The sequence below is a fragment of the Ammodytes marinus genome, assembly GCF_949987685.1.
Source record: "Ammodytes marinus genome assembly, chromosome: 1".
Classification (NCBI taxonomy): domain Eukaryota; kingdom Metazoa; phylum Chordata; class Actinopteri; order Uranoscopiformes; family Ammodytidae; genus Ammodytes; species Ammodytes marinus.
The window spans coordinates 12157286-12172444 of record NC_137230.1 but is presented as its reverse complement, the minus strand read 5'-3'; the positions used below and the strand labels follow the sequence as shown (position 1 = coordinate 12172444).

Genomic DNA, 15159 nt, shown 5'->3' with positions numbered 1-15159 from the left:
TTCTTTTGGTTGCATCTCCTCTTTTCTATCACTCCATCACACTCTTCACGCATAAAGGTCAGTTTAAGCGAGTGTGGTATTTATAGCCGTGCCTCTCGAAACTCTCCCACTCACTCTTGAGCTTTTTCCTCTCGTTTACCCCCCTCCCTCCGCTCCTCGGGTTAGACTGCTCCGGTTGTGACATATGAAGGGATGAGGAGTAAAAACATTCAATGGCTAGATTTTGTTAGTTTCCTCTGATGGCATGTTTTATTTAGATTGCAGATCCCAATAGTGATCTCACTCCTCTGCATTGTGAAGGCAGGTTGCATGTAAATCCATTCGACACACGAGCGTTGTAGTCCATCATTTTGTAGAATATTTTTTTTATTACAAAATAACAACACATTTGCGATTCCTATTATTATTTGAATTTCTTATTTTAGGATATTTTTGCCCCTCGGTTTAACTAGCCTGAGAAATTCTGATTGGATTATTAAATACATGTACATGTGCGTTATTGTTTTGATGTGTGTTCATGAGTGCAAACGCATCTGGTACGAGTGTGAGAGTGCGCGCGGATGCGCGTGCGTGCGTGTTTGCGGCAGCAGTTCAGGGCTGCTCAAAGCATGCTGGGAAGCCTGTCACTGCAAATCAGGCAAGGGGAAATCACCCAAGTGCACAGAGGAGAGAACCCACCATCCCCCACTTTCTCTGTCTGTCTCCCTTTCTCCATTACTCCCGCGATCTCTTCCTTTTCTCTCTCACGCTCATTTTTACCATCCTATTTCTGCAGTACTTTTCCAGTTTTGTGAAAGCGTAACTTTGTGGTGACAGAAAACAAAGAGTAGTTCCAATCTCCCTTCTACCCTTTGCAGGGATCCCTAGCTTCTATATTTGCATGTGGGTCCCTCATTGCTTTAATGGATTCTTTGAATGGCAAATGTACTTCATAGTAGGAATGCTCCAGCCCGTAGGGAAAAAGAAGAAAATAGAATTCAGATATAGAGTTTCCCATACATCTGATAGCAAGTCATATATCTGGTAGATTGTCTTACACTAACATTGATACATGTTACTGAAAACACTACAGTTGTTCTAGTTTCTATCGGTGGAGTTATAATGTAACTGCGATGCTTAATACAGAAAAATACTTGTTTGTTGATTCCTGTCCTAATATATTCATCCATTCACTCAAGTAGATGAGCACAGTGTACCTGCATTGATTTTAGTGTAACATTTTCAGAAACTTTTCAAATCCAGCATTTTGTAATAAGCTGGTGCCTCCCTTTTTAAGATGCTGATTGTGATGCTTGCTTCAAGAAAAAACATATGTTTGTGGATATCAAGTTTTAATCTGCTCTTACTCTCCACTCTGTGCTCACAGGCCTGCTACATGTGCGCCAAGTGCCTCACCTGAACTGTCTGGCTAGTAAACTCCCTGACCACAAGGACCTAGCCTTTAAGCTCAAGAGAAAGCAGTTCACTATTGAGGTATGTTTTTTCAAGGGTTTCTTCTTTAACGAAACATAGTTATCAGTGGTTCTACCATCTTGTATTGTTCATGTGTTAAGCAGATTAGTCTTTTCATTTTTTTTTGCCCCACTGTTATTCCTCTAATATTTTTTTTTTGTAAAATGCCATATAATCATTCACCTAAAACACGAGCTGAGTTCAGATACAGAGTGATTATTTATTAAGAAAGCCATTAAATGTTTAACCACCATCGTGTATATGGAAGTGCTACCATTAAGTGCTGATGATAATGAGAAGTCTTTCATGTAAGCCAAGTTCAACCAGCCTGTGTTTACTTTTATCTGTTATCGGGTGGCAAAATCAAAGGTGAAGCTATCGATCAAACACTGTTGCTGCCACACTTACCCCAGCGTAATGTCAAGAGGCAACAGTGGCAAAGTGAGAAAAAAAATCTCTATCTATATTCATGACTTTGCGGCAAAATAATATTCTTGACGGTTTTAGTTAAAAGTATAGTTTTGCATTTTTGATACAAATGAAGTGACTGCTACAAACAGGGTTGCACTGTCGAAAAAACATTTTGTAATCACAATAGCTGTCAATGGAACATATGTACAGGAGGTCCTTCTTACTTTTGCAGGTCGCTACATTCACTTCAAAGCAGCAGCTGTTACCTGTTGAGAAAAAGTAGCAGTGGACTGCTATAGGTAGAATGAAAAAATAAATATGTCACAATTCACAGGATTAAACAGTTCAGCAGCAGTGAGTTTTTGCAGAATATTTGACAAAACATCTATCTATGGAATGAGCATGGACCGGAATTATAATAGCTGTAAAAATGTGGGGTCCTTAACATTTTTGGAAAGCCCATATGCCTCGCTGGCTGATGGTGGCCTCATCCCATCGTGGCTCCAGTTGAATGTCCTCCATGCACTTGAGCAGTGCTGAGTGGTTTACCAAAACTGCAGATTTAACTCTTACAGCTGTTGTTCTTGGTATACGTCTTTGTCTTGCCTTTGTCAGGCCTGCGACTCATTTTGGAGACTTAGAGAAGAAGGTTGTTTAGTCTGAAAAAACAGCCTGAAATGGTTTTATATTATTGTATCATCATAAAAACTACAAAGAGTTCAGACTGCAGTCTGCAAACGTTCATGGCCATGTAGTGCCAGGAAGCCACAAGCTAGCAGTTAGACATTTTTTGCTGGAGGACCATGCATGTGAAATGTGACTTTATTTCACTGGTTTATCACAATATCCTGTGGCTGTTTACTCTCCAGTTTTTCTTCAAAACGCAGACTTTCAAAATGTGTACTGGAGTGTTATCTACTTGGTTTATGGTGACAGCAGTTCCTCTCTTCTTTGAAATAAATTCACACTTCTGCCAACTGCGAGCAAATGACGACAACAGTTCTTGGCAAATAGCCAATCAAATAGCACTGGGGCAACAGGCAATCAGTCCTGCTTGGCATGAATGTGTGCCATTCACTCTCATTGCCGTAGGGCGTTTTGTTGTTTTTCTTTACTTGACATGGCAAGATTGGGGCTAAACCCACATAGCCGACTTTCGAACCAAGCACAGTTAAAAACACCGTTGTAGAGATATTCTGCCCAACCACTGAACTTGAAGTAAATAATAATGATGCACTTTAAGTTGTACATTAATCCAGTATTATATTAAGTTATTCAGTCCTAATGAAACCACACTTCTTTCTGCTACCAGCAGGTGAGGCTTCACTTCTGAGTTTGGTATACAACAGGCTTTTGTCACGTCTTTTGAGACACATTGAAGGGACGTTTTACGACGGAAATACACAACAAATGGTTTCTTCGATGGGGAGGGAATGATCAAAACCACTTTTCAATTTACATTATAGCTTAAAATATTTCAATTAGCTTTACCATTATGAGCCTGTATAGAGTATACAGCACAGGATTGAATGGCCTTTCCATTTCCTCATTCATTTTGATTTATGATATCTCAAACACACTCTTTCTCTTCCTGTCAGAGACACATCCATTTTGCATGTGTCACATCATCATTCTCACTCAGAGCAATCAATCTGTCACTGAACTACCACTCTAGAGACAAATTAAGGGGCCCTCAGCTTAGCTCAGGCTCATGATTGGTCCTCATTACATTATCATTACCTTATCACACTCTGGTCCTTGGCTCTTAGTGAGTCCTATTGTCTCAGGCAGGAGGTGGTGGGGGGGATGCCCTCCCCTCCTACCCAAACCTTCTCTGCATCTTATGGTCAACCCTCTCTCATTTTCTGCCAGCCTTCACCATCCTTCTAACCCTTTCTCCTGTCTGCATTGGCCCGCTCCACCTCCTTTCTGTGACCCCTGGATAGGCCACTCCAGTATAGATTTATAAGGTCCATAAAAGTCAAGGTGGTTATCCTCCGTGGTCTTTTAATTAGGCCTCTGTATTGGGCATGCCAGGGGGGGCGATGGCTGGAGCATCCCCGTAGCTCTGTGGGGCCTGGATACTGTGCCATATATCCCAGCAGCACATTGTAAAGAGCAAGCTTTGTCTGCCTTCCTTGTTTAAGGAGATTTATTTGAGTTTTTTGTTGAGTGGTAACCATACTCTTAAATGGCCCTCATACACAAACATTAAAATCAAATCAGCATCGGACTTCAAAAAATTCAAAAATAAATGCGATTGCTGACATAAGCTAGCACATTATATGAAATGCCAATCAAAATCCTTGGTCATGACACATTGTTATGTGTCAGGGAAATTCCCAGAGAATGTTGTATTTGTATCAGCAGTCATGCATCAAATCAATCAAAAGACAGATTAGTCATTGTTATACGCTATTAAGTTCTCTTGTTGTGTTATATGGCACTGTGATTGGCTGTCATTAATTTGTACATCAACTTAAATGAAGATGTCAAAAAGGTATGCGTGCATGTTGACTCTGCATCCCTTGTTGCAGGCATTGGTTTTAAATCAGTATACCTGCCCTGTATTAGTTTGCATGCAGGACTACCGCTCTGCTATGACTACGCGGCTCAACGTATACTGTGTTTGAACTGTTGGTCAACTGCCTCGGTGGGCCACTGATTGACATATGGGATGGTGATTGGATTCTAAGCACAGTGTCTGAAGTGTGACAGCTCACACCATCCCTACTAATCACCTAATTTACTCTAGCTACAGGACCCTCTGCCTGGGGCCACATAATACAACATTCTCCTACTGAGTTTCCCTCGTCTTTCACGCATCCATTGTGCCAGCGAGCACTTCTCCTTCTGATATGCACTTCTTTCTACTCTCCATGTTTTTAATGCAGCAGAAACAGCCTTGCTCTTTCAGTAATTTATCTGGATTCATTTGTGATGCGGTGGTGGTGAATGACAGGTGACTGACAGCACTAGCTTCTCACCGGTTGGGTCAGGCAGCTACATGTCATTCCAACTGTGCATGGAGTCATGCTAGTAACACATTTCTTAACTGCTGTTTGACTCGCACTTCTATCACCTAGCACCCTCAGGAACGCGGAAAAGTTTTAGTTTGGCAACACACACTACAGTTTGTTTGTTTTTCTCAATAAAGATGTTGTATTCAGTTATTTGTACACATTGCTTTTTCTTAATTTGATCGGTTTAACACATTAAGTCCCAACCTTGCACTCGGCACAATTATCTTTTGGTGCCGTGATAAGGTAACCACGGTAACACTTGACGTTTCCGTGAGTTCAAGCTGCGGTTGATGAGCAGTTATTAGCCATGACGCCTGAAGCCAGAATTAACCCATGGCCCTGTCTGAGCAGGTAAGGGAGTGTTAGGTGTTTAGACGGGATTAACACATACTCATAGACATATACACAAACACTGCTTACACCCACACATGATACTGACATGCAAGCAACAGTACAAGTGCATTCTTATTGAGAAACCCAGGCATGTGTGACACTGAGTGTGTGAGAGAATTTTCTCAACCCTCATATCTAGCCGACAGAGGCTTCTGTCAATAGTTTCACAATGCAAGATGCTTTGAGGATGAAGCTCTGAAGAATGCAGATGGTACGCAATTACATTCACTTTACCTTTGTTTGACCCCCTAAACTGACAGGCAATGTGCCTGTGGGGTACTGGGGTGCCAGAGGGAGGTCACAGGGTCAAATACAGTATAAGACAGGGATTTGTGTCAAATTAGTCTTCTCTTAGAGGGGCTATTTAGAGGTGTCCATTGCACTGATGAGCTCCGGCACTTGCATGGAAGGGTAATCTGTACACACATGTATCAGCTATAAGGACAACTTTGTATGTAATGAATGGAAGGAGAAGGATGACATGTGTTCAGGTCCTTAGCTAGATTAAAATTTCAAAGCAAAAACAAAGTTCTTGCTTTCCCCTATGCCGCAATGATTTAATAGAAGTTATTGTAATTCACAGGTTCTGACTTTTAAATACAGTTCACATAAACATCCAAGTCAGAATTTGTTTTCAGAAAGCGTTGGTATATGGAATCATGCTGAGTAAGGTCCCATCGTTTTTTGAGCCCCCGTGAAAAATTCAGCCCCCTCTTTGGATGCAGTTGGGTTGCCGCCTTAAGGCCAGGACACACCGGCCCGATAATCGCCGTCGTAGAGTCGGGAGGGGGCGGGGACACGAATCTGTTTGGTGTGTGCCGTGAAATCGGTCGTCGTAGATGTCGTCGGGCTTCTTTTGAGCCGATTGAACATGTTCAATCGGCGGCGGGCAGTCTTTCAGTTGGAGCAATTTGATTTGTGGAGGGCTAGCGAATCAGTGAAGCCCGGAAGTGAGGAGGGTAGCACAAACAGCTAACAACAGTTAGCCATCGTTTTAATGTGTTTGTTTGTTTCGTTCAGCGAGTACTCACATGCATCAACCCTTGTTGACTGCTCGACACCATGCTCGACACTCTCTGCTAAAAATGGTGCTCTTTATGGTCCATAAATATAAATACGTATTTCTATCTATGTTTATGGTCTAGAGAGCCGTCCCATCATTTCCGGCTTCCGTATTTTTTCGGGCCACAATACAGATTAGCGCCGCCTGCTGTTATGGAGACATTACGTCCCGCGCAAGCGCAGAGCGTACGGAAAGTCAGCAGTCGATTTGGTGTGTTCTTTGCACTTTTTCGGCCGCGACGTGAAGACTGGAGCTCCCTGAATCGGCAGTCTCCATTTTTGGGTAGTCGGACCGGTGTGTCCTGGCCTTTAGAGGGCATGAAAACGCAGTGTCGTCAGCATACAAGTAAATCAGGGCTCAACTTTTGCTGAAATGCTGTGCTACGTCACCCATCAAGTCATCATGTTGGCCAATCAAATAACGCAGAAAAAAATGGATGGAGATGATGATGGTGCCGAGTTGAAGTAGACTTGAGGTAAAGAGAAAGCCGAATTTGAAGAGTCCGAGGGAGGTGTGTAGAGTAGGTTAATGTTTCTTGGCATGTCCTGAAAACGTCTTTTAAGACAACGCCTGTGTCCACCCCCTGTTGAAGCCTGTGGGTGCCAAGGGAAGGGTGTTAATGGACCTATGTGAGGAACAGAGCGAAGACTTGGAGAGGGGAAGGGAGGGAGGCATAAGCGGAGAGGAGCAGTTAAGTGATTCTCAGGTCAGGTCTAATTAAAATGAGGGCTATTCCTCAGAGGCACCAAACCGTCTCATTGAGAGAGAAATAAAAAAGGGAAGGAAAGAAAGAATTGCAGAATGCAGAATGAGTTAGACAGAGACCATGTCCTCAGGGCTTGTTTGTGTATTTGTTTGTATGTTTGTTTACATTACATGCCTGGTCGTATATCTGTTTCCCCATGTCTGAAATAATGCTTGGTACTAAAGATCAGAGAACAGCCAATGTTGAAAAAAGAACTCGTATTGAGCAAAAACCCAACTGGCTAATTTAATATTGACTTCCATTTGAAGATCACAATGATTAGTTGCAGGCTGAAAGTAAACTAAATACAAACCATAGGCTTACTGAATGTCATGAACCCATTAGAAGCATGCAACAAATCTTTAGGTACCCCATACAGCTGCCTTGGGAATCACAATCAGTTGAGAATGGACCTTTTGGAATAATATTGCAATTGAATAATTTATGCTTCCTCCCCTGGTGCACCCTAGCCTCTGTCGCATTTTGGAATAAGGTGTGCTTATGTTTTGTGTGTGCATGAGAACGAGGGAGAGGGAGCCTGGTGCAGGCCAGCCAGTGGCACGCGATCGGACTCCTCAGCCGAACAATATTCACAACATACATCAGATTTGCATCTATTATTCAACAGGGATTTTATCTATTCTGAAAATATGCACGGGTTTTTGAAAAGGCCCTGCTTGTAAGTTCTCGATGCTGCGTCTTGGGTGTGTGTGTGTGAGTGTGTGTGTGTGGGGGGGGGTACAAATGTGTGCATGTTTTTTGGGTTTGGTGTGTTGGTTGTGGTACCCACATGATAGAACCTGCTAGAGATTGAGGTTTGCTGCTCAAGAACATGGACTTAAATACTGTTATAGTTATATCTATTGATTTGAGGAAAAAACAAACCCACTTCACAAAGGCCAAATCGCATCAAGAAACCACTGAGTTTTATGGCTGGAAGTGCTCATTTTTGCCCCCCCCCCACCCTACATTGGCAGAAGTGATCTGATGTGTAGTCAAAGCATGGAGGATGTGCTTGTCCTGACAAGTCAAAAGCTCAGAAATCATGAAGAACCCTGAAAATTCCCAATTACTAATATACGTATGTTGTTGCTTAGGATAAAAAGCAGTGGCTGTTGTGTTTGCTGTAGTTGGGTCAAAGCTGAATAAGTGAATATATGGGACATTGCCAAATGTGCTGCCCTCTATACTATATCAACACAATGCCGAGATGTTTTTTTTTGCAAACGGGCAGTGTTAAAGTAAACAAAACAGGGCATATGTGCTCCTCCTGCCAGACCGTGTAAGAGTGTGGTCGGCCTGAACTCGCCCTGGAAGTGAAGCTGTTTCATCAGTGAGCAGTGAACCCTTAACATGGTCCATGCACCACTCAGCCCCCATCAGACTAGACTGGCCACATTGGATTCAAACCTGATTAAAGTAGCCCTAGTCGTGTTCAGCTCCCATTAAAGTGAAAAAGGGAAAGAGGCTGTAAGTTGCACTCCACCCTTCATCCATGGGGTCTTGTGGTACTATAGGGTATGTGTAAGCGTGTTCAGAAAGGGCTCACCATTAGCATAATGGTAGTGACTGTATCCTTGGCTTCTGATCATTTCATAGTTATTTCCGGCTTTAGAAGATAGTGTCTAATTTTGCCTTAGGTCCATGCACTTTTGTGCAAGTTTTTCAACATATCCACCACTTTTGCAAAAACAGTTTTTATTTGCAAGAGTGGTGAGTGGGATTATTGTAAATCCTGCAAAACTGCTGACATTTTTCCTCACACTCAAAATGATTCATAATTCATTGTTTTCATTTGATAATTTATTGTGTAAATATATTACTTAGTTAGGACTTAGTTGTGAATAGAATTATTGAACATATTTTGCAACGTAAATAAAGAAATCTTAAATGTATTTTAAGTGTTCCTCTTAAAAGACGTGAAAACAATGAATCATAAAGACCTCAGATAATGGTATATCTGCATATGCAAGGTTAGGGTTAGGAATCATGTATATGTCTCAAAAAGGTTATTGGTATTTGAAAGCCCTAAGACACTGCTCAATATTCCAAATATGCAGAACTCTAGATAAAATATCTATTCCAAAAGTGCACTGACTTGACTAAATATTGGTAAAAGGCAGAGGTTTTCCCTGATTTAGCCAGTGTCATTTTAAACCAGGTTAAATTCTTAATGAGCCAAAACGAAACGGTCCCCTTACTTGCTGTTGGGCCATATAGAGAAAGTGAAAATTGCCAGCATGGGCACAAACAGCTCCATAGTCGGGGTGGTTCAAAGGTGGAATGTTGATCCGGAGCAGGAGCATCAACTCAGGAAGGCTCTCTGCTTGGGTCCTAAAAATAACTTTCCCACACTCTCACCGCGTAGTGTCCTGGGGGGGTCAGGAGGAGGCGTGTGTGTATGTATGTCTCTGTGAGTCTGCTCTGTGTTTATGTATGTTGTTCTGCTGTAATGTGGATACATTTGAAAACACCGATAATGAATACACTCATTTTCAAACTCTTTCACTATTCCTCTTCTTCAGTAATGTAATGTGGATAATTTGACCTAGGGCAATCAACAACAATACTAAACTCCCATATAAATAGGTTGTAAACTGAAATAATAAGTGGTTTTGGGGTTTAGTTACACTTTAAGGGTGTTAAACCCCAATTCTGATATGATTCTGATAATTTTTGAGATCACTTATTATTGACAACTATTCTTGTGTTGAATAGAATAGTTTGGAGTAAAAGTAGTTCTAGTAGTACACTACTTCCATGGCTGCTGTCTTTAGACCCTTAAAGAGATTCTATTATACTACTTTTCTGGTCTTCATTTCTTGTTAAAAACTGCTATAGAGCAACCTGACACAAATCACATCACAAAAAACTATGTAGATTTTCGGGACACTCTTCCTCTTACCGTAGCGAGCACAGCAGTCTCTCTCTACACACTGCTTTGAGCTTCTCCGCCCCTCCCCCCCTGCTGCAAACCCCACTCCGTTGTGATTGGTTACCTTCCTTCCAGCGGCGGGAAATTTTCAGGAAGGTGGGGGCATGCAGCCGGAGCTTGCCTGAGCGGCAGCATTACCATACATGGAAACATGACAGAAACGACCCGAGCGTGACAGAAACAATCCGGAAATGTTAACGAGTTCGGCTCGACCAGCTGCCATAGTGTTTAGTGCTCTGCATAGCCACCCCAGACGGTCAGCAGGGAATACGTCGAAATGCATGTACGTAATTATTTGATACTCTAGTATGGTTAAACATGACTATAAATCATTATAACAACGTTTATAGGTCATAAAAGTCGAAAAGTATCATAGGTCCTCTTTAATAAAATAACCAGTGAATGCATTGCAATCAGCTGAAAGAGTTGGAGGGGACTGCTTTTTGGTACTTAGTAGTTCTGAGTCCTGCCTGTGAAGGATTAAAATCAAATGTCAGTAGTTTTTAAATACTTATTTTCTGTTCTCTCTACCACTTGTGACTAATATTTTCAAATGTGATGAGTCGATGATCTCCTCCCTGCAAAAGATCTGTCTACTTATTTCATTTGTTTGCATCACAGAAAGGTGGGCTTATGCCTCGGTTCCACCGAGTAGAGCGGGTCGGATCGGAGCGGCTCAGAGCGGGACAGCTCACTTTTAAGAATCTCTGTGTTGTTTCCACCGCCGACCCTACCCTTACTGGTAGGGCGGGGTTTAGGCTGGATTGCGATAGCCGCCGCCAGAATGTGGGTCAAACTATCGGGCTGTGGAACAACTGTGGTCAAGCCAGTGGTCTCTTGTTTTTGCTTGGTCAAACCAGCCGCTTCTTTATTTATTCCCCCCGTGTTGTTGTGAGCACAGAGACGGCTCGGTGCAACTGATAGAGACAGTGAGCGAACAGCGCTGGCTGCGGCAGCTACGTGACATCGTGACAGTGAGCGAACAGCGCTGGCTGCGGCAGCTACGTGACATCGTAGCGGTGGGACACAGTGTAGCCAACTGATTCATTTAATGACGAGGAAAAACACCACACAATAAACAGTGCCGCGCTCACATTTTCGCCAAAACTCTCTTCACTCTAGCCGAGGTGACTACACACGGCGGAAATTATTCAAACCAGCCGCTTCTTTATTTATTCCCCCTGTGTTGTTGTGAGCGTGTATTTACTACTATCTATGGCGTAAACACACAGAGACGGCTCGGCGCAACTCATAGAGACAGTGAGCGAACAGTGCTGGCTGCAGCAGCTACGTGACTATGGGACACAGTGTAACCAACTGATTAATTTATTGACGAGGAAAAACACCACACAATAAACAGAGCTGTGCTCACATTTTCGCCAAAACACAAGACTATCTTCACTCTTGCCGAGATGACTACACATGGCGAAAATTATTCTTTCGACCAATCAAATGACGGCAGTGTGTAGCTCTGCCTTTTAGGCACCCTTTCAGGTGGCTAGTACCCTGCTAGTACCCCTACGGAGGAGTATTGAGATTAGGAGCGGCTCAGAGCGGTTAGGTGCGCTTAAACCGTACCCTACCCAACTTTTGGCAAATGAAAAGCCAAACTACCCAGACCGAACCGCTCCGATCCGACCCGCTCTACTCGGAGCGGTTCGGTCCGGGTAGTTTGGCTTTTCATTTGCCAAAAGTTGGGTAGGGTACGGTTTAAGCGCACCTAACCGCTCTGAGCCGCTCCCGATCTCAGTACTCCTCCGTAGGGGTACTAGCCGCCTGAAAGCGGGCCGAAACGGCGGAGCCGTCATTTGATTGGTCGAAATAATCATTTCCGCCATGTGTAGTCATCTCGGCAAGAGTGAAGAGAGTCTTGTGTATTGGCGAAAATGTGAGCACAGCAATGTTTATTGTGTGGTGTTGTTCCTCGTCAATAAATTAATCAGTTGGTTACACTGTGTCCCACTAGTCACGTAGCTGCCGCAGCCAGCGCTGTTCTCTCACTGTCTCTATCAGTTGCAACTTGCACCGAGCCGTCTCTGTGTGTTTTCGCCATAGATAGTAGGCTAGTAAATACACGCTCACAACAACACGGGGGGAATAAATAAAGAAACGGCTGGTTTGACCAAGCAAAAACGAGAGATCGCTGGCTTGTGAGCGCGGCACTGTTTATTGTGTGGTGTTTTTCCTCGTCATTAAAAGAATCAGTTGGCTACACTGTGTCCCACTGCTACGATGTCACGTAGCTGCCGCAGCCAGCGCTGTTCTCTCACTGTCTCTATCAGTTGCAACTTGCACCGAGCCGTCTCTGTGCTCACAACAACACGGGGGGAATAAATAAAGAAGCGGCTGGTTTGACCAAGTAAAAACGAGAGACCGCTGGCTTGACCACAGTTGTTCCACAGCCCGATAGTTTAACCCACATTCTGGCGGCGGCTATCGCAGTCCAGCCTAAACCTCCGCCCTACCAGTAAGGGTAGGGTCCGCGGTGGAAACAACACCGAGATTCTTAAAAGTGAGCTGTCCCGCCGCTCTGATCCGACCCGCTCTACTCGGTGGAAACGAGGCATTAGAGATGCCAGGCCAGTTGGACACTGCCTTTCTCTAAACGCTTTCTCTGTCAGCAATCCCTCAATGAGTCCTTGCTTGACGAAAACAAATTGGGTCTCTTGATCCTCTTTCTTTCTCTTTATCTCCGAGCACACCATGAAGGCATTTGTTTTCGGCCAATCATGGGAGCTACTTAACCCCTGCTACTGTGAATATGGTTGTATTTAAAAAGGATTCACCCAACAGTCAACACAGAGTTGTTTAAAGTCCTGTTGGCCATTGAGAGAGGGTGGCCGGCCGCTGAATGTAGCAGTGCTCATGAATTTTATGAGGGCAAGTGTCCCTGTCCTTCAGAGTTCACAGGTGGCTATTGAAAGACCCCGGCCAGAAGATGGAGGATAGTTAGGACACATATAGAGCTCTGAATAGACTTTAATTACACTCAGTATATGGGTCAGGAGGGCCATTTGAAGGGCAAGCCTGCACTTCAAAAGGCAAGTTAGAGGGCAAGGTGCTGGCGCCTTATGTGTGAGTCAGTGGTTTATGCAGCAAAAAGCGAACAATTGTGTGTGTGTGTGTGTGTGTGTGTGTGTGTGTGTGTGTGTGTGTGTGTGTGTGTGTGTGTGTGTGTGTGTGTGTGTGTGTGTGTGTGTGTGTGTGTGTGTGTGTGTGTGTGTGTGTGTGTGTGTGTGTGTGTGTGTGTCTGTGTGTGTGTGTGTGTCTGTGTGTGCACGCGCGCTGCCTAGCACACATACGTTAATGTGTGAAGGTGGGGGAGGCACTGTGTGGGAGAATACTCCAGTGTGTGGCTTAACCAAACTTTCCTTTTGTCCCTAACAATGATGAGTGATGATGAGTGACAGGGGTGTTAGGAGTGGGATCTGGGGAACAGAATGTGCCTAAGCAGTGCTCACCCAAACTCACACAAAAGGCAGCAAAAGGTCAAATCTGAGGCAAGGTTCTTATCCACTGGCATATAATATTGCCCCATGTTATGCATCACATAATTAGCCAAAACATTTCATGTCTTTTAGCTGTTCTCAGGCTGACAACCCCATATGTTTCTTCATGCAGTTTCACTACAACCCTGAACATAATTTGTTATCAATTCCTATTGAAGTATACACAGTCTGTCAGTTATTGATTATCCAAAGCGTTTGTTGTGGAAGTCTTTCACATTGAGCCCCTGAAATAACTCTTGCCGTTACTTTGCCCTCATTCTAACCTTGAGATCCCCCCCCCATCTCTCTCTCTCTCTCTCTCTCTCTCTCTCTCTCTCTCTCTCTCTCTCTATCTCTCTATCTATCTATCTCCCTCTCTCTCTCTATCTCTTTCTCTCTCACACTCACTCACTCACTCACTCACTCACTCACTCCATTTTATTAAACCAACCAAACAGCATATCAGTTGTTCTCCTCACTTTGAAGCAGGTAAGAAAACATGCAGAGTTGTCCTTTTGTTACGAAAAATCCATACATTCTGCTTACAGAATGCAGCAACACACAGATATAAACCCTTCCTGTTACACCCCCCTCCACCCCCCCGCGCGCCGACACACACACACACACACACACACACACACACACACATTATGCCCCACCCCTAGCGAGGGATGATGAGGACTTGCGTGCAAGTGTATCCCAGGAGGCAGCTGTAGACTGAGGGTTCCTAGGCCCGGGGATGGCTCTAGATGGCGGTTAGCATGGAACCAGTATTTTTTTTCTCGGCCTCTACTCCTCACCCTCCCCCTTTCTGAGCTCAAGCAGTGATCGTAATGGGGGGTGACAGCTCACCTCTCCCTAGCGTGCCTACGGTTAGAACCCCCCGCGCAACCCCACCATCACCACCCAAGTCCCGGAAGGCCAAAAAGGTTACTCCATATGTTAGTCTGACGATTTTCCTTCTTTTAGTATATATTTTTTTCCAGTCTAGAACGATTTGTATGAATCATATTAGGTCTATTTCTGCTTGATCCTCTCATCATAAATACAGTATATTAGCCCAGTCTAGAGTGTATTTTGTTGTTTTTCTTTCTTTCCTTTTTCCTTTTTTGTTACTCTGTTGTCCACTGCCTCCTGTTCTTCTGAGTGAGTTATAACTCAGTGGTGTGAAAAGATCCAGGGCCCAGAGTTTCACATCTATTAAAGGCCTCATGTTTGGAGAGGGAAGTGATCTGATGGCCTGATGTTGTACGCTCACTTACACAGACTGTTTGTATGGGGAAGTCATGTACGCTTGCCTCAGCACCCATCGTGAATGTGTGTATTTGTGTGCCTGCGTGTCCTGTCCTGACCAGAGTATCCTTACATTGTCTTTGCAAGTTTATAACATAAGTTCTGTTTTAAGTCTCCTAAACATTGTGTCTTTACTTTACTTTATTTCAGCACAAGTAACACATACGCTCACCTCGGCTTAATAACTTTCCAAAAGTCTTAAGAAATTCAGTATTGTTTTTTTCAATCAAAGGAATGTTGGTATAGAGTCATTTAAGTTTTTCAATAAGTGGAAAACTTTGATATCTGCAAATAGAGGCATCCTTCAAAAACAATCTGCTTACCTCGACAAGACGAAAGATGAATGAAAATGCGGG

At 43.6% G+C, this 15159-nt stretch overlaps 1 protein-coding gene across 1 annotated transcript in view; it reads left to right on the top strand.

Moving 5' to 3' along the window:
- Positions 1-15159, top strand: part of elp4 (elongator acetyltransferase complex subunit 4) — a 56899-nt gene that overhangs the window by 22412 nt on the left and 19328 nt on the right. Inside the window, exon 9 of the mRNA XM_080026663.1 lies at positions 1367-1473. Within this exon, the coding sequence (XP_079882789.1) occupies positions 1367-1473 (107 nt within the window). The remainder of the gene's footprint in view (positions 1-1366; positions 1474-15159) is intronic.